Source organism: Sinocyclocheilus rhinocerous, unplaced genomic scaffold (assembly GCF_001515625.1).
Source record: "Sinocyclocheilus rhinocerous isolate Xijiao unplaced genomic scaffold, SAMN03320098_v1.1 scaffold1491, whole genome shotgun sequence".
Lineage (NCBI taxonomy): Eukaryota > Metazoa > Chordata > Actinopteri > Cypriniformes > Cyprinidae > Sinocyclocheilus > Sinocyclocheilus rhinocerous.
In genome coordinates, this window is record NW_015635047.1 from 40,224 (window position 1) to 65,025 (window position 24,802).

A 24,802-nucleotide genomic window follows, 5' to 3' on the forward strand; every position below is an offset into this window, starting at 1 on the left:
GCAACTTTCATATCTCTCTCTCTCTCTCTCTCTCTCTCTCTCTCGCGTGCGTGCTAATTCAAATAAATGATATAATTTAGCCTAATTCAAATAAATGCGATCTTACCGCACTGCATCTCTGTGTCTGATTTAAAGCAGGCCGAATGCTAACGAGCCTTAACTGACGAAAATGACCATAATTTGCACGATGGAAGAATTATCGTCTTGTGATATACAACCATTCAAAAACTCGGCAGAATTTGTGAACTGGCCGAGCCTTAATGATTGTTTCTTTACATGTATTTGCTTACTGACCGTTGCATGCAATCGTGAAATACAGCATTTTTTAAAATTGGCTATTCGTTGTGGGGGGAAAAAAAAGATTTCGGGTCGGGTTCGGGCTCTAAATTTAACTGTATTGCTCGGGTCGGGTCAGACGATCTCGGGTACGGGCCGGGTTCAGGCTTCACTTTAAAGCCTGTGCAGACCTCTACAACCAGCCGAACTGTGTTTATGAGGTTCCATGGTGCAGATGCATGTAACAAATAAAATAACAAATAACAAGTGCACTCAGACATCATAACATTCCTAAAGGCCTAAGTAAGTTGCCATAGACCCCATATCATGCGGTGACGATAAGGATCATATTTACAATGGGAATAGTTTTTTTTTTTTTTCTTTTTTTTTTTTCTTTCCCAAAGATAAAAAACTTAGCTGTGCAGACCTGGGGCCCATATGAGGATTACTCAGTTATGTGGATTTTACAGTTGATGATTTGACATGATCCAGGATTGTTAAGTTCTTTGAAGCTCATACCAGAGTTGCTGTCATAGCAATAGGTCCGTAAGCTCAAACCTACTCGGGAGCATAAGCAGAATTACATTGCATCTTTTTAAGCAGAGGTGATACTTAAATAAAATTGCTGTGGCTGGGACAGACATTATGTATTTATTTATTTACAAGACTTCCCTGTTTAACCAGAGACAATAATAATTTAAAATAATTATAATAATAATTTAATAATATTATTTATTGAATTAATAATAATTTAAAAGTTAATTTTGAAAATAATAATATAAGCATTAGATTTCCATGTTCCAGAACAGATAACAAAGTTGATTAAAGCCTACTTTCGGGATCTTCAGGTCTATATTACCATAGAGGATAGTACCACCACCTGGCAGCAGCTGGAGGTTGACATAATGGCAGGTTTTACCATCTCTTCACTGGCATTCACTATGGCAATGGAGATAATAATTCTCGGGCATACTGTTGGGTGGTTGGAGGGGAACGTTTGAAAACTGGGTTGCAGCTCCCTCCAATCAGGGCATACATGGATGATATGACTAGTCAAGTCACCTTTATTTATATAGCGCTTTTAACAATACAGATTGTGTCAAAGCAACTGTACAGCATTAATTAAGAAAATAGTGTGTCACTAATGCAAAATGACAATAGTAAACACTCAATTTTCAGTTAAAGGCAGTTCATCATTGAATTCAGTGATGTCATCATCCAGCTCAGTTCAGTTTAAATAGTATCTGTGCAATCAAGTCGACGATATCGCTGGAAATTAAGTGTCCCCAACTAAGCAAGTCAGAGGCAAGGAACCAAAACTCCATCGGTGACAGAATGACCTTGGGAGAAACCAGGCTCAGTCGGGGGGCCAGTTCTCCTCTGGCCAGATGAAACCATCACGATGACTAAAGCATGTACTAAGCGGCTGCTGGATAAGCTCCAGGAAAACATCAGATGGGCACAAATGGAGATTAAACCCAGAAAATCTTTCAGCATCTCCATTGTCAAAGGCAGACTTACTAATGATAGGTTCTGTATAGTGGGAGAGCCCATACCAACGATCATGGAAAAGCCCATCAAAAGCCTTGGACGTTGGTACACCGCAGACATTACTCAAATAAGGTGGAACAACTCTGGCAAGAGACAGTCAGTGGACTCGAGAGAATCAATGGTACAGCTCTTCTGGGGAAGTTGAAGCTGTGGTGCTTCCAATTTAGTTTGTTGCCATGTCTTATGTGGCCAATTTCCATATACGAGCTCACTTTATCTCACGCCAAGCACTTGGAGAGACTGGTGAGTACACAAGTGAGGAAATGGATTGGGCTACTAAGATGCCTTAGCAACATAGGGCTGTATGGCAATGGAGCTCTCTCTCTTCCTATTTCAAGCCTTGTGGAGGAGTACAAATGCGCCAAAATGAGGCTGGAGATGACGCTTAAAGAATCCCGCGATCCCTGCGTTCCAACATTGGCGACAGGGAGGAATCCAGTTACAGCAGTCGCTGATGCAAAGGCAGCCCTCAGACACCGGGATATTGTGGGGCAAGTCCAATATAGTAGAGGGAGACATGGGTTGGGAATAATAACACCTTAATGGCAAAAGGCAACAGCAAAGGAACAGCGACATCTGGTGGTGGAGGAGGTACGCTGTCAGGAGGAAGCAACTAGATGTGCCAGAGCAGTCTCCCAAGCCCAACAAGGCCGCTGGATGAGGTGGGAAGGTATAGAACGGCGTAAAATCACTTGGAGTGAGCTGTGGAGCATGGAAACAAACAGGCTATGTTTTATTGTTAGAGCCACATATGATGTGCCCTCTCAAACAAACTTGCAGGTATGGTGTGGACAATACCCAGCCTGCCACCGGTGTGCAGCCCCGGCAAACCTCAGACATATTCTGGTGGGTTGTAAGAACAGCCTGACACAGGGAAAGGTACACATGGTGCCACAATCAAGTACTGAAGTGCTTGGTGGCAGCAATAGAGACCAAGAGATTGCCAACAAACGGCATCCCCCAAAATGCCAAGAATACCTTACCAAAAAGGCAGTCCTTTGTTAGGGAAGGGGAGAAAAAGCGGGCTAAGTTCCTGTCCCCTGACACAGGCCAGCTGAATATAGCCAGGAACTGGGAAATGCGAGTTGACTTAATCCACAGACTCACTTTCCCATTTGAAATTGCAGTCACCAATCTGCACCCAGACCTGGTTCTCTGGTCCAACTCCAGCCGGATCGTCATAATAGTCGAACTGACAGTACCTTGGGAAGAGGCCATTAACGAGGACTTTGAAAGGAAGAAGCTGCGATATGCCAACTTGGCAGCTGAGGCAGAGTAGCGGGGCTGGACAGTTCCACTATAAGGCTGCTGAAGGAGTTGGACATCAGAGGACAGGTCCAGCGGAGGATAGTCAGGGAACTTGCCACTGTTGCTGAAAGAAGCAGCCACTGGCTGTGGACACAGTGTGGGCTGCCAAATGACCATGTAACAAAGTGACACACACCCGGGTCTGATCAGCCTGTGGTGGGCCTGCCTCGGCTGAGGGTGTCTTGTGATAAAGGGCCGAAACACCCAATGAGGCTGGGGTACACAACTGATGATGTGTTGCATTGGTGGGGACACCATTCAAAGGTCATTGGCAACATCACCTCAACAAAAGGCATCTTTCACCCAGGCTAAAGATAGCACAGAAACTGGGACCTAATGGACATTGGATAAGGTGTCTCACTGGCAACATCCATGAAAGAGAAGTGCGCATCATGTACAGCATAACATAACATCAATACGTCAAGGATCCCCACCCAATGACTGCTGTGAAGAGTTGTACCGTCTTCATCTATCCATCTTACCATACTAGTCCTTTTTCTTGTTGTTGCCCAGTCACGCATAAAGCAATTGTAAATTCAAGACTGATTATTGGGCATGGAGGCAAGAACCACGGACATGGGATTAGGCCATGATCCTGGATTCTGAACCAAAATCAGAGCATAACAATTACTGCGTCTTGCTGTGTTCTGCTCACAGCGAAGGAGAAAATGTTCTATTAGGGCTGCACGATTAATCGAATGCGATTTGTCATGCGCATCTTCTCAGTAAAGCCGGTTCTGTAATCAGTAGTAAATCTCCATCACATGCTTTTAGATGGAGCAGCACAAAATAAGGCACGCAACATATTTCATAGTATTCTAAGCAGTGATAAAGGTTATGTCGATTAGCTGTTCTATGGTGTGGCTAAATGGTGCTGAATATTGGGATTATAACACCTAGTCCTATTATGCAAACTGTGTAGTCTATAATAATATAGGCACAACCAGTTTTACTCATTGAGATTGATTTGTGAGGGAATAATTACCTTATTTTATTGGAGTCTTTTACACACATGATGTACAGTGAGTCTGAGCTGTGCATTAATCTAATCGGTGACGACTATTTTGTGAGTGGCTTGACACAGTGCAGGAGATGCCATAAAAATGCTTAGAAAAATGTTCTTGACTCTTAAGAAACTTTAATTAATGCTGTCACAACAAATCTGCTTCACAGGGAAAATTAAATTAATTGCTAATTACTGTATTGACACAAATGTAAAGCCTGTACAAATTAAATAATTGGGAATCATGTAACCGTACACATTTCATTTATCTATTATAACTTATGTTATTGTAGTCGCTTTGCTGTTCCCTTATAAAGGTCTAGTAATTTGTAAAGTTTTTTTGCCAGGTGTGTGATTTTTTTATTTTTTATATGGTGTCATTACATTGTTGTCTTGAAGCCAGCCAATCACTGCATTGCTGATCATGGTTCCGAGTATCGGTATTAGAGGTCAACTGATAGTGGATTTTACCAATACCGATAGCTAGGTTGGACCACACTGGCCGATACAGATTAATCAACCGATAGTTTTTAAAATGGATATTGAATGAAAACTAAAGTAGTGTTTTACTATAAAAAAACAAAAAACAAAACTGATCCATACTTTGTAAATGAATATATATATATATATTAAATATTAATTATATATTGATCATTAAAGTCAGTTCATATCTTATTAACTAATGTTAACAGAAGCAACTTCAAAATTAAAATATAGCTGCAAGCAGCGATGGCGGGCCCAAGCCGTTAGTGCAAACGCCACCCCGGTGGCATCAGGAGAACGGTGCACAGTGGGCACATGGAAAAAGAAAAAAGAAAAGGGTACAGTTTCTTTTTTTCTTTTTTTTTGCATCTTAAAATAAATATTTCTGAGTTATGTATCCCTCTGTGTCTTGGGCCCTAAAAATGTATTGGTAGATGTTGAAATTAACACACTCTAACTAGATGGCCATCTTTAAATATCTACACAAAGGCCATAGCATTGAAATTACATGCATATGGATAGGACACTTTGACAATATGCCATTGATAACAGTAAAGAGAAAACAATGATCCAGATGCTCACGTGTGACGTGCTCTGTGAAGGACCATAAGGTGCCATTCACACAGAATGCACTTTTGTGTTGACAAAGATGCGATGCGGGCAGTGGAATAGGAAAAAAATGCAAGAAGATGGAAGTTGAACTTTTTAACTTGTGCACCGCATTTTTAGAATGCCGTTTCATGCATGAGACGCTGCAAGAGATGTGAGCGCAACAGTCAAACACGTCCATGTTTACATAGGAAAAAAATGGAAAAGCAGAGCAATCTAATAAAAAAACCTGTAAAGAACTACTGTATATATATGTTTGCATCATGGTGACAGGCTGAAAGCTGCTATTCATTGTTTTTAAAGAACATTTATAGTTAATAGTCTACTGGTGTTATACCTGTATGCAGTGGCGTAACTACAGACAGTGCAGGCAGTGCAGCCGCACTGGGGCCCGTGCCGCACAGCCGTGTGTGTTAGAGAGAGACGCACGGAAAGAGTTTCAATTTGAGTTTCGATGTTCAATTTATTATAAGAAACTGATAAGATACTGATTTTAGTTGGTCTAAATTAAGTAGGTTAGTCACAAATTTGCTTATATGGGTTCCCTTCTAGACACAAGCGCAGTGTGTTTGTATGTGCTTCATAACCGTGCACCCCAGGGGGCCTGTCTTAATAGCCCACTGGGGCCCGTCATTACTAAGTTACGCCACTGCATGTATCACTGCATCTTTTCTGCAAAGATATTTAACAAGTGATTTGTTTAGCATTTACAACATGTTGACAACTTCATGTGTGGTGCACTTGGAATATAATTTATCTTTAACTAGAGGGTTAATAAAGAAAAAGTTACTTGAATCATGTTGTAGTTATATTTTCAAGTTGACTAGTTATAAATCGTAAAAATAGAGAATCGGTCAAATTTGAATTTTTTTTTTTTTTTTTTGCCATATTGCCCAGTCCTACATATGAATGTTGCATGTATACTGTCACACTTTAATTGCTTCTATTGTAGAACATTGATGATTGTATCTAATCAAAATAACAAAATATGGCAGTCGCATGCCATAAATTCACTTCAAGAATTATCAAAAAAGCGGCATAGATGAGTTTGAAGTTTGAAGCAAAATGGAAAGAAAAAGCACAATCTATATTATAGTTCTCTATATGAAGCATACAGACTTTACTAGAGCCACAGAAATACATTACAACAATTTGGGACAAATGTAATTTAATGGAAAACTGTGTGAATGGCACTCTGTGGCGTGGCAGGATTTCTGTCGGCTGAATGAACATATCAGTTTGCTTTCTCACATCACAGCTTTAAATTTGCAACTTCGCTGGTTAACAAATGCTTTAATGTGACCAGTTGGATATAAACTAATCCAAATAGATGGTAACAATTAATTAAGCATTTGGGTCGGACTTGCATGTATTTTTGTCACATTGTTCTTACCATTTGAGGTGCTGTCCTTTCTCTACTAATGCTGCATCTAGTCAACAAATTAATTACTTAGTAATGATATACTTAGTAATGATATGAAAACATGCAGAGATCAGTTATCACGATTAGAAGATCTGGCATCTGTCAAATCATCTCAGATGTATTAAGCGAGGTACGAAGAATGGACCCCTGCAGTTTGCTCTGAGGAAGTATTGTTTTTCCTATACATCCTGCCTGGAGGGAAGTCAACAGAGAATGCTTGCAGGTCCGTCTTTAGTGAGAGGCCATTAAGCTCGACTGACTCCAGGGGCTCAACCGCAAATCTCTATAGGCCCAGCTAGACCACAAGGAGGTGTTAAGAGGGAATAAGGTGTGGCCTAAGAGGTTTTAACCTCCTGGCACTTTTAAGGAAGCTGATGATCAGGTTGTGCTTCCCAAGGAACCTTCGCTACAAATGTGACAATTCAAGTCGGTTGAGATGTTAAATGAATCGCGATACAGTTGGGGTGGGGGCTTTATATTAATGTATCTCTGAGGGGAACTGACTGTCTTCAGAAAAGTTTAGATGGTATTTCATTTTTCATCTTACCTCTGTTTAATGCATTATTACGCCCCACGTCTAGGGAACGAAAGGGGCATAATGAAGATGGTGCTGGATTCCCAGCAAGTTAAAGGAATAATCACTCCGGTCGGGGACTAGGGATGCTCCGATCCGCCTTTTTCGCCTCCGATACCGATTCCGATACCCAGGGTTCGGTATTGACCGATACCGATCCGATACCAGTGAAGCTTTTTTCCCTCATTTAAATAAATTTAGAATTTATATATCTCTGTGTGTGGAACTGATAATCATTCTTTCACAATCTACTAGATACAGACTACTTAATCATCAGAGTGTTCTGTGAGTGAAAATATATCTGTGCTAATCATGTACTCGGCCTCCAACTCACACACTGGCGAGTAAAATCTGAGAATTTATTAGCCATTGGCTAATATTAGACATAATTTAGTCGCCCAGAGTGAAGATTTAGTTGCATATGCGAGTGATTTACTCGCAATGTAGAGGGTTGACAGTCTATGAGCACGAAGCGCTTACAATGTGCGCATCCGGTGTGCAGAATGATGTGCTTGAAGCAACATGGCGTCACATTTTGTTCTCACAGACACCCGGTAGCAAGTAACAAAACTTAAACTCCAGCAAGAAGATAAAGTCCTTTTTGCAAAATCATAGACATGTATTTACAAATCAAGTATAATGGGAACACAGAATGATCTTGGAGAGAGCTTTACCGAGCTGACTATTGTAACCGAATGACTGACAGCCACAGCGGAGAAAAGAGTTTGTGTGAACTTTAATGTAAGGACTTTATTCATATGTAGCTCACTTTAAGCTATCGTATGGCTTCAGAAGTAACACAGAATAATTCGCACAATCGGGGAAAAAAAAATAAATCTCGGATTTTGATCGGCTCTCTCTGACCGATACCCGATCCGAGAAAAATGGCACTATCGGAGCTGATACCCGATATGAATATCGGATCGGCGCATCCCTATCGGGGACCAAACAATCACACCATTCACGGACGGCAGAAATGGTTAGATTTATTAAAGGTTATGAGTGAAACATAAAGAGCATCTCTTTGGGGTGGCCACAGGCCAACATAACAAACAAAAAAGAGACTAAGAGACTCATTTGTAAGTCGCTTTGGATAAAAGCGTCTGCTAAATGACTAAATGTAAATGTGGTGCTGGATTCCCAACAAGTTAAAGGAATAATCACCCCTATCGGGGACCAAACAATCACACCATTCACGGGAACCAGAAATGGTTAGATTTATTAAAGGTTATGAGTGAAACATAAAGAGCATCTCTTTGGGGTGGCCACAGGCCAACATAACAAACAAAAAAGAGACTAAGAGACTCATTTGTAAGTCGCTTTGGATAAAAGCGTCTGCTAAATGACTAAATGTAAATGTAAATGACTAGAACAAAAAAAGAGAAATTAACCTAGACAATTTGTAAAATAAAAATACAGCCAGCTTACCTAACTTCCTAACCAAAAACAAAGCCCAAATGAATTCACAAAAGAAAATGGGCAGGACCCCCCTACGCTCTTTCACATGATGAGAAGTTTTAGTCACAACAGCAGGTGTTAAACATTAGTTTGGCCGCCGGCCGGAGGAGGAATCCAGGAGCTCCGAACCCGTTCGTGTTCGCACCAACAATGAGCTCCCCGACAGCTGGCAAGCGGCTTCCTTAAAAGACTCCGCCTTAATAGAACGACCAATTATGCGCCGACACCACAGCATCATGCAACCTATGAGAGAGCAGACCAAAGAGGAGAGCGAGAGAGAAAGAAAGAAACAGAGCAATGCAATACAACAAAAATAATTATCAAAGAAACGGTCGTAACATGCATATTAAAGTAGTATATAAATGCCCACTTTACTTAGCGGGGCAAGGGCAACCTCTATGACTTTCATGACTTTTTTGGAAATCCCGAAAGGGAGGACCTTGTACTGTTATGCCCATCCCTCAAAAGGAAAAATGTGGGAATGGTCTAATTATTTGAGAGAAGATACATTTCAGTTCGTCCTGTACCTTTCAACATACCTTCTGATGTTTATTCATGTTTGTGTTATAACTCGTAGCATAGAGTAAGTGATGACTGTTTCACTTATGCTTTTGAACTGAAGGATTTACAGTGATTATTAATTTTAATAGGCCTAATAGTTTTGGTAAATGGATAATTTGATAATTTACTTTTGGACTTTTGGAGATGCATGCTATAGAAGTTTTTTTTGCATAAACTAAAAAAAGCATTGAAAACAAATTATTGAACGATCTTCAGATTGATGAGTCAGTATTGAAATTACTTTAATGAACATTGTGATGCTTTGAAAAAAATTTTTTATTATTAATTTTTTCTGGTAATATTAATTCTACCTTAAATGTATCATGGAAATTTGATATAATTTGAATATAACTTGAATGTCAGAATTTCTTGTTTTTCCTGTTTCTTTTACATTGCATTCCTCATCATCAGTATCTTCGCTGCCATCAATGACAGATCGCCTGGAGTCCATTGCTCGGCAGAACATGTGAGATTCCATTTTTTTGCCCACTTTCTTTTTATATGTGCACATTTGCTGTGCCAAAAGTATTCTAATAGTAAAATTTCATAAAGGTAGGACTTGGAAAAAAAATAAGTAATTTTTGCTGTTTAACATGTTGAAAAGAATTAACATAGAATTAACCCAACTAATCACTTACTTTATTTCATTATTTTATCTTTGTAATTAAAAATAAGAGAAAATATGCTAATTACAATTAATAGGACAAATGCAATATAAAATACAAATGAAATGCTTACTACAGTATAGTGTTGGGCGATATGGTCATATTGCCAGCCTGTGAGATCGCCGATACACAATATTATCGTACATGGGTGGGTGGGGGCAAGAGAAGAGACTCTCTGTACTTGTCATAGGCTATTTCATAACTATTTGGTGTTTTAAACCGTGTGCGCGAGAGAGAGCCTATTGAAGAACCACTAGTCTAAATAATATACTTTCAAACATACTGATAAACTAACATGTTAAATATAAAAATATTTAAAACAGCTAGTTCATATATATTCGGATACAAAAGTCATACATCACTATTAGGACCACGCGTCCTGTGACAAGTTTGCTGCATAGAAGTTAAAAGGTCTGCTAAATCAGTCAACGGTGAAATCAAAAGTAGATTTATTTTAAAGACCAGCAGTTTAACACTAAATATTGGACATAAACAAACACGTTAAATATAAAAGTATTTAAAACCGGTAAATTCATATATTTGGAGTAAAGTTAAATTAAACGGATACATCAGTCATACAGCGCTCCGGACCGCGCACCCCATGACGAGCCCGACACACCTCCACAGAAACAAGAATAAGATGCTTTCTAACATAACTGTGGCGTTAAACTCAGTTAGTGAGGGCTCGGTTAAAATATTGCAGATACATAGGCCGTTCAGATAACTCGTTAAAGTGCAAAGAAATACCTTATATCAGCAGACGATGTACGTCTGTGTTTGTGGTTGGAGACTCCTTCACCAGCTACAGGCTCTAATCCTCATTTGTGCGTGTGTGTGTGAAGTGTGGTGCTGAAGTGAAATAGCGGGGCAATTTGACAATAATAGCCAAATTATAATAGGCCGCCTAATAATTTAATACATTAATAAGAGAATGAGCTTAATATTGTCTTGACTATCGACAACGACATCTGCTATCGTCGATACACAATACTATTGTCTATCGGCACAACCCTACTACAGTAGATATAGTTAATAGCTACATTCGAGTAAGAAATTGAATATGCAACACAGTTGTCACTTCATAAATAAAATATACATTGATTCTTATTAAAACGTCATGCTTCGGGTGTGTGTGCTCATAAAACCGTATGTCTGAACAGCAATGAGGGAAATTGTTTGAAATTTTAAACTAGCAATGTCTTAATGCATTCAAAGAACTGCAATGTCACATGAGTGTAACCTTGTCTGTTAGTATAAACACCCACCACTACAATGTTGCTAAATAGAGATGTGAATGTACCAGCCCTAGAACTGCAACTAATAAAATGTGCACTAATAATACTAACGGTACTAATATTCTTTTTCTAAAGGCAGGTGCTGGAGATGTTTTAATTGTTCACAATCTAATATTGTCATGATTTAGCTAGAGTGCACCAACATAAATTCAATATATCAAGTGAAAACAAATAGCCTATATACAATACAAACCTCAAAAAAGGGCTTTGTGGGAAATTGCAGTACTTGGAGCATTGGTGTTATATGTAACATAACTAGCATGTTTTTATTTCTGTTTTACTTTATCTAACTTTACTTTAAGACATCCTAATTATTTAATATCTTAAATCTAAATAGTATGTTTGGTCTTTCTCTTGTTGTGTTGCTATGTGCCTGCAGGTTGGGATCTCACCTGAGCCCGTCACGTACTGAGTGCTATATCACCTCAGATATGTTCTACGTTGAGGTACATTTGGATAAAGCAGGAAAGCTTGTGGACGTCAAAGTGGCCCACCATGGTGAAAACCCTGTGGTGAGAGGAAGACTTATGTGGTTATTGTGGATAGCATAATAAAGTGGCATGTCTTTGCCCTGTGATCTTACTTTTTTGTGATTTTTGTCTCATTGTCATATAGAGTTGTCCTGAGCTGATACAACATTTAAGGTAAGTTGAGGGAAAGTAAATCTGCAAAGTGGAATATGCTCAAGGATATTTAGTTCCCTTTCAAACGGTCTCTCCTGTTGCATATACGCGCTTATTGGGCTTCTTTTTACTCTGATACTGAAGCCTAATTTGTTCACATTCGTGTACCTGCACAAACAAATGGCGCTTCAACCCACCAAAAGGGGAGGAGCCGACTACTATATAAGTCAGCTCAGAGCCCCATTCATCAATTTTTCTCCTTCAGCGACAAAGATATCTCCTCACGCCGCGAGTACAGGGACCCCCTGCACGAAGCAGACAGGCACAGTGAGTGCATTGCTTGCCTGGGCAGTGCCCACACTGAGGCTGCACTCACTGGAACTGAATGCTCTCATTGCAAGAGCATGAGTCTCACCCTGCTTCGCTTGTGGATCGCCTTCTTCCACAGAGGCGGTCCTCCCCAGCCTGCTCTCCTGTTTCCTCACTCCCAGGAACCTCGGAGGAAGAAACAGCAGAGCAGCAGGGTTCCATCGGGCTCGAGTGATCTTATGCCGACACAAAGCCCGCGTACTTCACTCTTCCCGCAGCGCCTCGCCTTCGCCTTCCTCGACTTCCCAGTCTCTCCAAAGGGACTTTTCGCCCCAGCCATGGATGGATTCGCTGAACGGTTTATGGCAGCTCAGAAGTCTTCGCAGGCAATGCGACACTTCCTGCCGAAATGTTCCAGTTTGGTGGCTGCTTCAAGTCGCCAGAAGGCTACATCTACTCATCAGCCTGCTAAAGCCGCTCCCTCAACGACCCAGCCTCCTCCAAGTTCTGAGCCTGGGCTTGTACAGACTTTTCAGGTGGCAAAACTGAACCCATTTCCCAAGCGCCAAGGACCCCGCCCACATGTGACGCTGGGTCCTGAGCCTCAGAAGCCATCTTGATCAGTATGCAGAGTGGAAGAGGAGAGGGTTAACCCCTTAGCTGTCACCCCCCATTTTCAGCATGGAGACACAAATGACATACCCAAAATAAAAAGGTTGCTGCTCATGAGTCTTTCTTACTAGATACATAATCAACATATGTTCACAAAGCTGACACTTCAAAGTTTACTGTTCAGGAATCAGAATTACTCTGACTGTTATGATAAGATATATAAGCTCAAACATGAAAACAAAAATAAAAATATTAAAAACATATTTTTTATTTATTCAGCCATTAGTAGCCTTTATTCTGGCATTACAAGGATTACCAAGCCACATCGCTTCAATCCCAGTATACATTTACCGGCCTATTATCAAAAGTATTTCTATAAAAATACAACAAAACATTTTCATACGACCTTGCGTTAATTATTATGACAAAATGCATTATGAAGAAGAGCTGCACCTGTTATGCAGCTGCATTAGAGCTAACATTAGCATCAAGCTACACAAGACAATTTATGATATTATTAGTACACTTTTACTCAACTCACTTTAAACCACCGAGTGTTTGTAATAACTTCCTTTAGCGATCTCATGTGGAATTTGGTCGTTTACTGTTGTAAAAATATGCTATTTATAGCCTTTTATATCGCTGCACAAATTAGCATTTCAGATGTACACATTCATTGTTATGAAAATACCCCAAATCTCAAGAAAATCACATACAAACCATATACTATCGTAATCGTGTGTTTATTATTTGGATATTTCGTGGGTACATAGGTTTCTCTGTGTGATGCTGTGGTCAGATACCAACACGGAAGAGTGAAGGAAGCGCGTGACAGGATGAGACGGGGCGGGATATGATGCGCAGTTATGATCGACAAGCGACGGACGAATCAGGTCTCTGTCTGTCAGAGTGCGAGCACGGAAGAGTGTAAACACAGAGACAGCCCAGGGAGCGGTTAATTATCATCAGATCGCGTATATCAGTGGAAAATAAATAGAAATGATGATTCTGTCTGAAGAAATATGAAGTAAACATGAGTAAATATATCTATATATCTCCATGTATATGCATCTTTGGACTATAAGCCCTTATTAACCCTGTTCAGTGAATCTATGTGAATACAAATAAACCACTGCTGACGTGACTGAATATGAATGCGTGGTGAATTTCTATTCTAAAAACGACTCATACAGATTTATTATTTTGCACTCCTGACATAAATTACTAAATTACTGTCATTGCAACATTGATTTATCAAAACAGTGGTTATCGAAGCTAGAGTCTTTAATCTTTCTACTGATGCACAGTTTGTCCAGATCAAGTAAGAGTGTGATGTTTAACATGCTGTTAAAGTGAAACAACAATAATCTGGGGCCGTCGCCTATCTTTGACTGCTAAGAGGTTAAGTCTCGCCAAGGCCTGACTTCCCTCAAAGAAAGTTCGCATCTGCTCTCCATTCCCCCGCCTTGTGGGCAATGGAAGCTCTGTTCAAATTGGACCCGCCCTTCAGTGCATGCCCATTAAAATTACCACTGTGATAGCGGATCCACATACTCAAAAGAGCATTTCTGTTCTTCTCACTACCATGCGAAAAACTAAAACCGCTGGCCATCCGGCTTCAGACTTGGAAATCCATCCCAGATGTGTCAAGCTGGGTGGTAAAAACCATAGAACGAGGTTACTCGCTCCAGTTCGCACGTAGGCAACCTCGCTGCAGAGGTATTATTCAAACTTCGGTACAGGACCACAATGCTCACGTTCTCCGGGCCGAAGTGCAAACTTTGCTTGTAAAAGGAGCCGTAGAGAGAGTTCTTCCAGCGAACAGCAAGGCAGGATTTTACAGCCGTTATTTCCTCGTTCCCAAGAGAGATGGCGGGCTCAGGCATCTAAACCACAGAGTTGTTATGAAACAGCTGTTTAGGATGCTAACTTTGAACAGATCCTCGTGCAAATTTGTCGCGGGGACTAGTTTTTGTTGGTGGATCTGAAAGATGCTTGCTTTCACAGCCCCTCATCACAGACCGTTCTTGAGATTCGCATTCGAGGGGGTGGCTTATCAATATACAGTTCTCCATTTGTACCGTTTCTGGCCCCACACACTTTTACGAAGTGCGTGGACGCTGCTCTTTCGCCTCTGAGGCAGATGGGAATCCATATCATTAATTACCTCGACGACTGGCTTTTGTTAGCCAGGCCAGAACAGGAACTTTTCACCCACAGGTCTCTGCTACTCAACCATCTGGAGCGTTTTGGGCTAAAAATCAATTTAGCCAAGATCTCTCTGTCTCCCAGCCAGCAAATCGTCTTTCTGGGGACAGTGATCGATTCAGCCCAAATGCGGGCATGGATTACTCTCTGATGGTTTAGTGGCTAGCGATGTCATTCAAATGCGGGACTTTGCTTCCCCTCAGAGATTTTCAGAGGATGCTCCGCCTTATGTCGGCCGCCTCCTCTGTGATTCCTCTGGGCCTTCTTTGTATGCGGCCCCTTCAATATTGTCTTAAAGCCCATTTACCATTCCACACTTGGCTCCTGGGGCATCTTCATCTGAGGATAACCCTCCGCTGCATCAAAGCTGTGGCCCCTTGGAGTAATTCTCACCTGTTTCAGTCAGGCGTCCTGTTGGGGCTGACCTCCAGGAGGAAGATAGTCATGGCAGATTCCTTCAACAGGTTGGGGAGCACTGTACGAGGGCAGACCGACATTCGGCTCCTGGGCACACCTGGAGCAACGCTTGCACATCAACTGCCTCGAAATGATGGCGGTTTCTCTAGCCTTAAGCCTTCCTACCTGCCTTAAAGGGGCATCATGTCCTGTTCCACTCTGACAACATGACGGTGGTAGCCTTCATATATCAACAAGGCAGTCTCAGGTCACACTCCCTTTACAGGATGGCGCGCCACCTCCTTTTTTGGGAACATTATCTCCTCCCACTAAGAGCAGTTCATGTGCCGGGCAAACTGAACCAAGTAGCGGACATGCTGTCCATGGGCAATGTAGACTACATCCCCAATCGGTTCAAATGATCTGGTCTGTCTTCGGGAGGGCAGAGGTAGACCTCTTCGCCACTCTTCGACAACTTTCACTGCCCAATTTACTTTTTGAAGCAGCGAGATGCCTTGGCCCAGCGCTTGTATGCCTTCCCCCCGATTGCACTGCTTCCTCAGGTCATCAGATGGGTCAAGGAATTCAGATGCTCGGTCGTCCTGGTGGCCCCACTCTGGAGGAATCAGACGTGGTTTCCCTAGTTGATTCAGCTGCTATTGCCAGCCCCCTGACCAATACCATTGAGGAGAGACCTATTCCCGCAAGTGAGAGGAATGATTTGGCATCCCGGCTCAAGCGGTGGAACCCTCATGTTTGGCCACTCGACGGGAACCTTTACAGCTAGCTTTACAAGTAAGTGTAACTAATACCATTTTGCAAGCTAGAGCACTGTCTACAAGATGCCTCTACGCCCTACTGGTGTGCAGCACACAGCCTGGACCCATCCTCTTGTGACGTGCCACATGTGCTCACCTTTCTACAAGAGCTGATGGATAAGGGTTGCACCACATTCACGCTCAAAGTCTACATGGCAGCCATTGCGGCGAATCACGCTCTTGTGGGTGGCCAGTCAGTCTGCAAAAACAACTTTGTTATATTTCTGAGGGGGAGCTCGGAGGATGAACCCGCCTCATCCTCATTCTGAGCCGACCTGGATCTTATCTATAGTCCTTAGGGCCCCAAGAGGCCCTCCCTTTGAGCCACTCCAGTTGGCCGATTTGCGGCACCGGTCACTCAAGACCGCCTTTCTTTTCGAATTCGCATCGGTTAAGTGAGTGGGTGACTTGCAAGCACTGTCAGTCAGTGCTTCATGCCTTGAGTTTGGGCCTAACGGCGGTAAAGTCATCCTGAAACCAAGACTTTGGGTCCCAATCCACTCTGCCCAGTTAGGGATCTTAGAGTGTACGTTAAGCACTCTGGCCCGTTTTGTCACTCAGAACAGCTTTTTGGATGCTTCGGTGGCCGCTCTAAACTCTAAAGGGGTGCTGGTTACGAAGCAACAACTATCTCGTTGGATAGTATTTGGTTTAGTCGTGGCTTATGCCACAGAGGGCTTGAAATGCCCTATTGGGGTGAGGGCCCACTCCACTCTACACTGGGCATGATCCAGTGGGATCTCTTTTGATGACAGCTGTGCGGCCACCGGCTGGACGTTGCAGTCAACCAGGTTTACAAGGTTTTATAATTTAGACGTCCCTGCCCTCCAGGCACAGGTCTTGTCTGCTTAAATTCACCTAATCTCCTCTTTGAGTGGAAAAGGTTTTATGTTGTCCCCAGTCCCCGGCTAACTTGGGGCGCATTCTTTGCTCATGCTTCTTAGGGGCCCTCATTTCGGGTGCTCCAGGGCTGGGCACGCAAAGCGACTTAGTTCTGCATTTACTCCAGTTACTTACGTAACCTCTGCCCCCTGAGATAAGGGAAAGAGCGTTGCATAAGCTGCCGTGCTATAAGTCTGCACTCGAGTCGATGGCTGTCGCTGACAGTCGAAAGATTCTGACGAATGGCGCTCTAAGCCGACTTATATAGTAGTCGGCTCCTCTGCTTTTGGTGGTTTGAACTGCCATTTGTTCACGCAGGTACACAAACGTGAACAAATCAGGCTTCAGTATCAGAGTAAACAGGCGTTTCCCCATGCGTCTATACGCAATGCTCCTTTCCTTATCTCAGAGAACCAAGGTTAAGTTAGTAACGGAGCGTTTACTTCTGTTTAGGGACTCAAAAAACTTTTGAGTGTCTGTAATTTGTCGCCCAGTCAAATACACTGCACATCAAAACACTTATGCTTAGACACACACCAGCCTTAAAGGAACACTCCACTATTTTTTAAAATAGGCTCATTTTCCAACTCCCCTAGAGTTAAACAGTTGAGTTTTACCGTTTTCGGCATCGTGTACTAAGACAGACGGAAATTGAAAAGTTGCGATTTTCTAGGCCGATATGGCTAGGAACTATACTCTCATTCCGGCGTAATAATCAAGGAACTTTGCTGCCGTACCATGGGTGCAGCAGGCGCAATGATATTACGCAGCGCCTGAAAATAGTCCCCAGCACGCTCCCTGTGCAAACAGGTGGTCACGTTGGTTATGTTGACGGAAGTTAGCCTATTTTCAGGCGCTGCGTAATATCATTTGAATATGAGAAAACTTTCTTATGCCACTGAATAAATATTTTACTTAGAAACAGGCCAATCTAATGGTTTTTTTTTTTTTTTTAAGTGTCCAAAGGAAAAAATAAATAAAATCACCAAAACTAAACCTGCATCCTAGTTTAAACTTCTTACCCTCACAAAGTCATCTATGAGCCTGTCAGATTCAAGAATTCAGTTTTGTATTTTATGGTAACAACAACTGTGAAGTTGTCACTGGCGAAGTAATAGATGTATTTAACATGACCTTTTTTTTTTCTTTACAGAGACAAGCATTTTGATGAGTTTTCCAAACACCTGAAGGGTTTGGTCAACCTGTACAAGCTCCCTGGAGACAAGTGTGGTTTCCCTTTTTTTGTTTTATTTTTTAGATCAAATTCTTTCAGTTCCTGATACTATTTGCGTTTTAATATTTTTTTTCTCATTTTGTTTCACAGCAAATTAAAGACAAAGATGTACTTGGCACTTCAGTCTCTGGAGTTAGACCTCACCAAGATGATGCATATGTTCAGGTACACTGATTTTTTTCTTTGTCAAGAAAAAAAAAATCCCCTACAGTAGCAAAAAAGTACCATTTTGGACATGGTACTATTGTAATTCTATATTATGGTTTAGACCATTTCAAGGACGTTAACAATAACAAACGCATTGGAATGCTACTGTGCATGTCTTGTCCTGAAGCATTTCCGGTAGCCATTTTTTAAATCTCAGATCTGTCAAAACAAGCACATACTTTTTAAGTCTAGCGAAAACACAATAGAGGTATTTCAAAAAATTTACAATAAATGGTGATTGGAATTACCTGATCCTTTAAATCTGACTATGAGGTGCAAACTTACAAAGAACATCAAACATTTGCTTGAATAGTTTTCCAGATGGCTCAAAGCTCAATATCTGATTGATGCTGCTTGCATGTACACGAGAGATTGGCGGTAAAAGCATATCGTAGTCTGGATGCTTACAATTAACTCCTTAGTGGAAAGGTTGGGAACATTTGTTCGTACAATGTGGATGACTTCAATCTTGTTTTTGGTTAAGCTGAAGCAAGACAAACCGTGTCACTTATGTACTTATCATGGTTTGTCGCTAAGATGTGCGGGGAGGTTATTAGTGGAAATTTCACTTGCATTGCTGGGTCAGTCTGTATATCTGTGCAAAAATGCATATTCATATTTATTTGTACAGTGCTTTTCACAATACATATCATTTCATTGCAGCTTTACAGAACATACATGTATATTACAACGCTAAATGTATTCTATTAAACTAATCGCTACATGCCATTATTACTTCAGTCATTTCAAAATGCGTGTGCTTAGTTTGGTCGTTTGTTGCTGTGGAACAGTGCGAGAAAGGGATCTAGGTTTTAGGATTCTTTGAAGAATAAAAGAACAGCATTTATTTAAAATAGAAATGTTTTGTGACAACATACACTTCCGTTCAAAAGTTTGGGGTCAGTTTTTTTTATTTCTTGCTTTTTTTTAAAGAAAATTAATGCTTTTATTCAGCAAGGATGTTATATTGCTAAAAAGTGATTTAAGACTTGTATTGTAAGAAAATATTTCTATTTTAAATAATAATCTGCCAGGATTTATCAATCAATCCTGTAAAAAGTATCACAGGTTCCAAAACAATATTAAGCAGCACAATTGTTTCCAACGTTGACAATAACAGAGTATCAAATCAGCATATTTGAATGATTTCTGAAGGATCATGTGACACTGAAGACTGAAGTAAAGGCTGAAGAAAATTCAGCTTTGCATCACAGAAATAAAGTATATTAAAATAGAAAACCATTATTTTGAATTGTAATAATATTTCACAATATTACTGTTTTTGTCTGTATTTTTGATCAAATAAATGCAGGCTTGATGAGCATAAGAGACTTCTTTCAAAAACAATAAAACTAGTAATGTGTCCAAACTTTTGTACTGTATGTAAACAAAAACATCCTCTCACTTTGAACTGCTTTTATTAAAGTGTGAATATTTGTATAAATATAAAATGCTTAAACAACTGAGACATCAACATAAACACGTTTCACAGACATTTGACAAACAGAAAAGGAGTAATTAGTCCCTGGACAAAGGGGGATCAATATCAAAAACAGCAGTTACTATCTAACCTGTCCATCAGCAGCTTTAAGTACTACATTGCATTTCATCCTCAAGTTCTCAAACACATCTGGGGCTTCATATGGTCACATGTGGTTTGGCACTGCAGGACGATCAGCTGTCCTTCCTGTCTCCCTGCTCTGTCTTAGGTGTTTTACATTACAGATGATGGCTTTCCTAAAGACAAAAGTAGAAAAACAATTATTTAATTTAATGCACAATATTTAAAAATAATACTATTATTGTTTAAAACATCAGTATATGTTGAAATTAACTTTAACCAAGCTTAATAAGTGATGAAAAAATAGTTTTCAATGCGCTCGACCACTAACCAGAAACGTCCAAGGAAACAAAGACTTCCGTAAACCGATGAATAGCCGTTGAAATGGTCTATTACTCCATTATTCCTTATGTAGTACATAAATATAGTTATCTGCTATATCTGCTTATTCTTGTGCTGAAGACGGTGCTTGGTTGCAAACTGTTCTCAGAATGCTACATTTGAACTTGTGACTTGAGAACAAAACAATGACATAATTATGTGGTCTGATGTTAATTTAACTCAATTATAGACAAACACAATCTAACTAAACTAGTAACACACAATCAGTTGAGTAGTCATTCACAGTCGTGAACTGCTGTGCTGATATTCCCATGTAAAATCTCTTGATACATTAATGAATTCATTGTTCCTTCAGTAGCTATGTTATCATGGTTTCTTCAGTGGCAGCATTATCATTCTTTCTGAAGAAATTGTGACAAAAGTGATATAAATCTATGAGAATTTATCAATAGTTTTCTGAATGTGTACATTTTGAACTAAAAGCCCTAATGGAGGTTTTGTGCAGTCCTGTGATCACAAATAAATGGAATCAGACATTACATGAATAAGTATGTGTTTCCTCTTTTTATGTGAAGTAATTATAAATACCAGTTTGATTCATTAGTTAAATATCAATCATGGAGTCTTAGGTCTTAATTACAAAATAATAAAACAATCAGCTGCTTATGTCAAGTTAGTTTTGTGATCATCTACAGTAGCTAGTTTCCAGTCTGATTAAGCTTTCCACTAGCTGGGCAGGGTTTAGGGCAACCCAGCATAGCTAGTAGCCCAATGATGACAGCGTAGTTTGATTTTGGCCTCGCAACAGTGTAAAAGCATCTAGTGATTGCAGTTTGTCCAGGCCTTGAGGCAGCAAAGAAGCTTTAAATCAGGGGTGTACAATCCTGTTCCCTACTTTCCCGCCCTTTTTTGGTTCCAGTTTGGTCCCAGCCCTGCTCCAACACATCTGTCTGTAATTATCAAGTGTCAAGTGTTATCGAGATAGTTATTAGCTGGTTCAGGTGTGTTTAATCAGAGTTGGAGCTTAACTTTGCAGGAATGTAGATCTACATAAACAGGATTGGCACGATGCTCCTTTCACCTTGGCCTTCAGTTAGGATCACTTATTATTTTATTTTATTTTTTTACAACCTGCCCTGTCTTTGATCACTCTTCTTCAGTTACACTTTGAAAAGTACAACTATATGCTAGTTTAGTCAAATAGTATTTTGTTTATCTATAATGAATTCATAAATTCATTCTTGCCACTGTATGAGTTGATTGACATTTTTGTGAATATTTTCATTTTAATAATAAAGCGAAAATAAGGTGGCTTTAGACTTTGAGAACATGATTTTAAAAAGTAATCTTATCAGTTATTCAGCATTTTTCTGCCATTGTGACCATGCTTTTGATGCAGTGATCAGAAGTTATTTCAGTATGTAATGAACAGAATGAATAACAATTTTATTTTAGATAAAGTGGCTTGAGCAGCTGTACAGTCAGGCAATACACTCTACATTAGGGCTGGGCGATATAGCTAAAAGATTTATCAACGATATAATGTTTCATATCGTTCGGTATCGATAATTATTGACATTATTTAAACCTTTTTTAAAACAAAGAACAATAGAACTTTTATTTTTTATTTTAACTACTGTATTTTTAAATTAACCAAATTTATTGAGACAAACAACAAATATGTTTTGTTAAAAAAACCTGCATTCCGTCTAAATTAACTCATGTAAATCAAATATAATTTCGTAAATTGCATAAACAATTATGAACAAAACAGCATCATGTATTTATGCATTGCTTAATACAAAGAGCCGAATCGCCCATCACGCAGATTTCATTTAAAAACATGAGACTCAGTGAAATAAACCTCCACGAGTTCGCAATGTGTTTTCTAAAAGTTTAAACTGTTTTAAGTTTGCATGGCTACATCTCTTGTGTGAGACACGAGTGCAGCAGTCATATTTGTCCGTCTAAAAATGCGCTGAATATGCATCTGTGTGAATGACTTGGTTTCGGTTTTCACCTAATCAAGATCTTCTCCGCATTGAGCTTCTATATTTCTTTAAACTTGACTAATACTAATTTTTTTATTCACAATCTCCTCATCACAGGCAGGCACAGCACTCAAATTAGCATGTGTTCGTGTTTGTGTGTGCTGTCTGCGTCACTCATAGCACGTGCCTATATCATGCACTATATCGAACATTTTTTATATCGTTATCGAAGAAGGTGTACCGTCGATAAATATCGATACTGTTTTATCGCCCAGGCCTACTCTACATATAGAATTGTTTTATGTGAACACTGACCTATGATGTTTATGATTCCTTGTTAAAGACCAGCATGTTTTAGAGGCCAGTGTGCAGCCAGTTTTTGCTTCCTTTTCTGTACTGCAAACACGCAGAATAGTTTCAGACCGGTCACCGGTTCTGTATCTGCGTTGACATTCAGTTCCATAGTGTATATCAGAAAACCACTGTCATTTTTTTTTGAAAGGGTATAATTACTCAATAACTCAATCAATGTCTACCATAGGATAGCCACTAATGCCAACACTGTGGAGACAATACTTCACGGTAGTGTGGGTCTGTTGACGGCGAGGAGCGGCGGTCATCTAGTATCTCTACAGTGTTATGTTTCTCCAAATGACATCTTTGAGGAGGGAACAGGAGCCCAACTGAACTACACTGCTGTCAATAGTAAGGAAACAAAAACAGTTCAATTGTATATTTACTTTGAATATAAAAAAATAGTTTTGTTTTTTTAAAAGGACATTGATTACTATCTTCTCTTGTATTCCGCAGTTCCCCGTACTTTAGGTGTGAGTGTGTCGGTGACTGTTGAGGGCACCACATCAGTTTACAAGCTACCCATCGCTCCGCTTATCACAGGATCTCATCCAGTTGACAACAAAGGGTCAGATTTACAAAGAATTAAAGTTCAACTAAAAATGAAATTTTGTTGTCTCTACTATAGTGTAATCTGGTGTAATCTCTTCCATGGAAGAGTAGTATTTTCACACCGCATACTTGACCATGGGCCTATGTGGCTTGTGCATTATATCCTGAAGTTACATGATAACTTTGCATGAGAAATATGTACTGGTTGTTCCATTGGTCTTGTTAATGATTTATTAACTATTTATGCAAGTCTTCATTCTTTCAAGATATTTTTTCCCCCTCTAGGACTCCATCATTTTCTTCTGTAACAAACTCAAACTGTGTAGATTTACCAGCATGTTTCTTCCTGAAGATGAATCGCTTGATGCCATTCTCTTTATCGTATATAAAAAAAATGGGCAGTACTACAGGTATGTATATAATCCTGTTTGAAAGCCTAGGTGTAGATTTGATCTGAAGTTAGATGTTGGATGACTTTAGTAGACTACTACATCAATGTAGTTATTATTATTAGTTATTGTGCTTCTGCTATTAAATTGTCTAAATGACAAAATGAAAATCATTAGGTATACAGTGGGGGAAATATTTATTTGATCCCCTGCTGATTTTGTAAGTTTGCCCACTTACAAAGAAATTAAGGGTCTGTAATTTTTATGGTAGGTTTATTTTAAAGGGGTCATATGATGCTATTTTAAAGATCATTATTTTGTGTAACAGAATATGTTGACATGCTTTAATGTTCAAAAAACACATTATTTTTCAAATACTGTACATTATTGTAGTTCCTCTATGCCCCGCCTCTCTCAAACGCGTCGTTTTCTACAAAGCCCCTCCTTCTGACAAGCACAGTCTACTCTGATTGGCCAGCTGACCCAGTGCATTGTGATTGGCCAAACACCGCAAGCACTCGTCGGAAATGTAACGCCCCTTACCATAATCGCAGCTTCAGCTTTCAAAGTAAATATCAAGACAGTTAATAATGTCGTTAGTTTTACCATCAGTTCAAGCCTGAAAGGGGAACAGCGTCGCGTGACAGACACAGTGATGATGCTCGTATGTATTTGCAGTACACAAGCCGCGATTAAGAAAGCTGACTCCACTGTGATGTGACCCTGTCTCTCTCTCACGCACACACACACACACGACGCGATACTCTACACGGTGCAAAACTCCGCATTTGAGCAGTCAATAGCAAATACTTAAACTATTAAGAAAACATACTTACAATAGCTGATTCAGAATAAGCACCAGATTGTCATAAAGTCGGAATTGACCTATTTATTTTTTTTAGAAATAGCCTTTGCACAGCCAGCCTGTAGGCTACTCTCCTAGGTTCACAAAACTGTCGTCCATAAAATGCGTTGCACAAATTCGAACATCTGGGTTGTGCTGTTCCGTTGTAAATAAATCTTAACCAATGATTCCTCATTGCATCTACTTTCGGAAGGTCAAATAAAGTGCTTTTGCTTTCGCCTAGAAACACACAGCGTCTCCCTGACATGCTGCC

At 40.1% G+C, this 24,802-nt stretch overlaps 1 protein-coding gene across 1 annotated transcript in view; it reads left to right on the top strand.

The window, feature by feature from the left end:
- The window catches only part of med1 (mediator complex subunit 1), a 101,356-nt gene that overhangs the window by 23,125 nt on the left and 53,429 nt on the right, over positions 1–24,802 (top strand). Inside the window, exons 3-10 of the mRNA XM_016560671.1 lie at positions 9,658–9,712; positions 11,586–11,718; positions 11,822–11,850; positions 18,208–18,279; positions 18,379–18,453; positions 22,931–23,094; positions 23,200–23,311; positions 23,581–23,705. Coding sequence (XP_016416157.1) covers positions 9,658–9,712; positions 11,586–11,718; positions 11,822–11,850; positions 18,208–18,279; positions 18,379–18,453; positions 22,931–23,094; positions 23,200–23,311; positions 23,581–23,705 — 765 coding nt within the window. The remainder of the gene's footprint in view (positions 1–9,657; positions 9,713–11,585; positions 11,719–11,821; positions 11,851–18,207; positions 18,280–18,378; positions 18,454–22,930; positions 23,095–23,199; positions 23,312–23,580; positions 23,706–24,802) is intronic.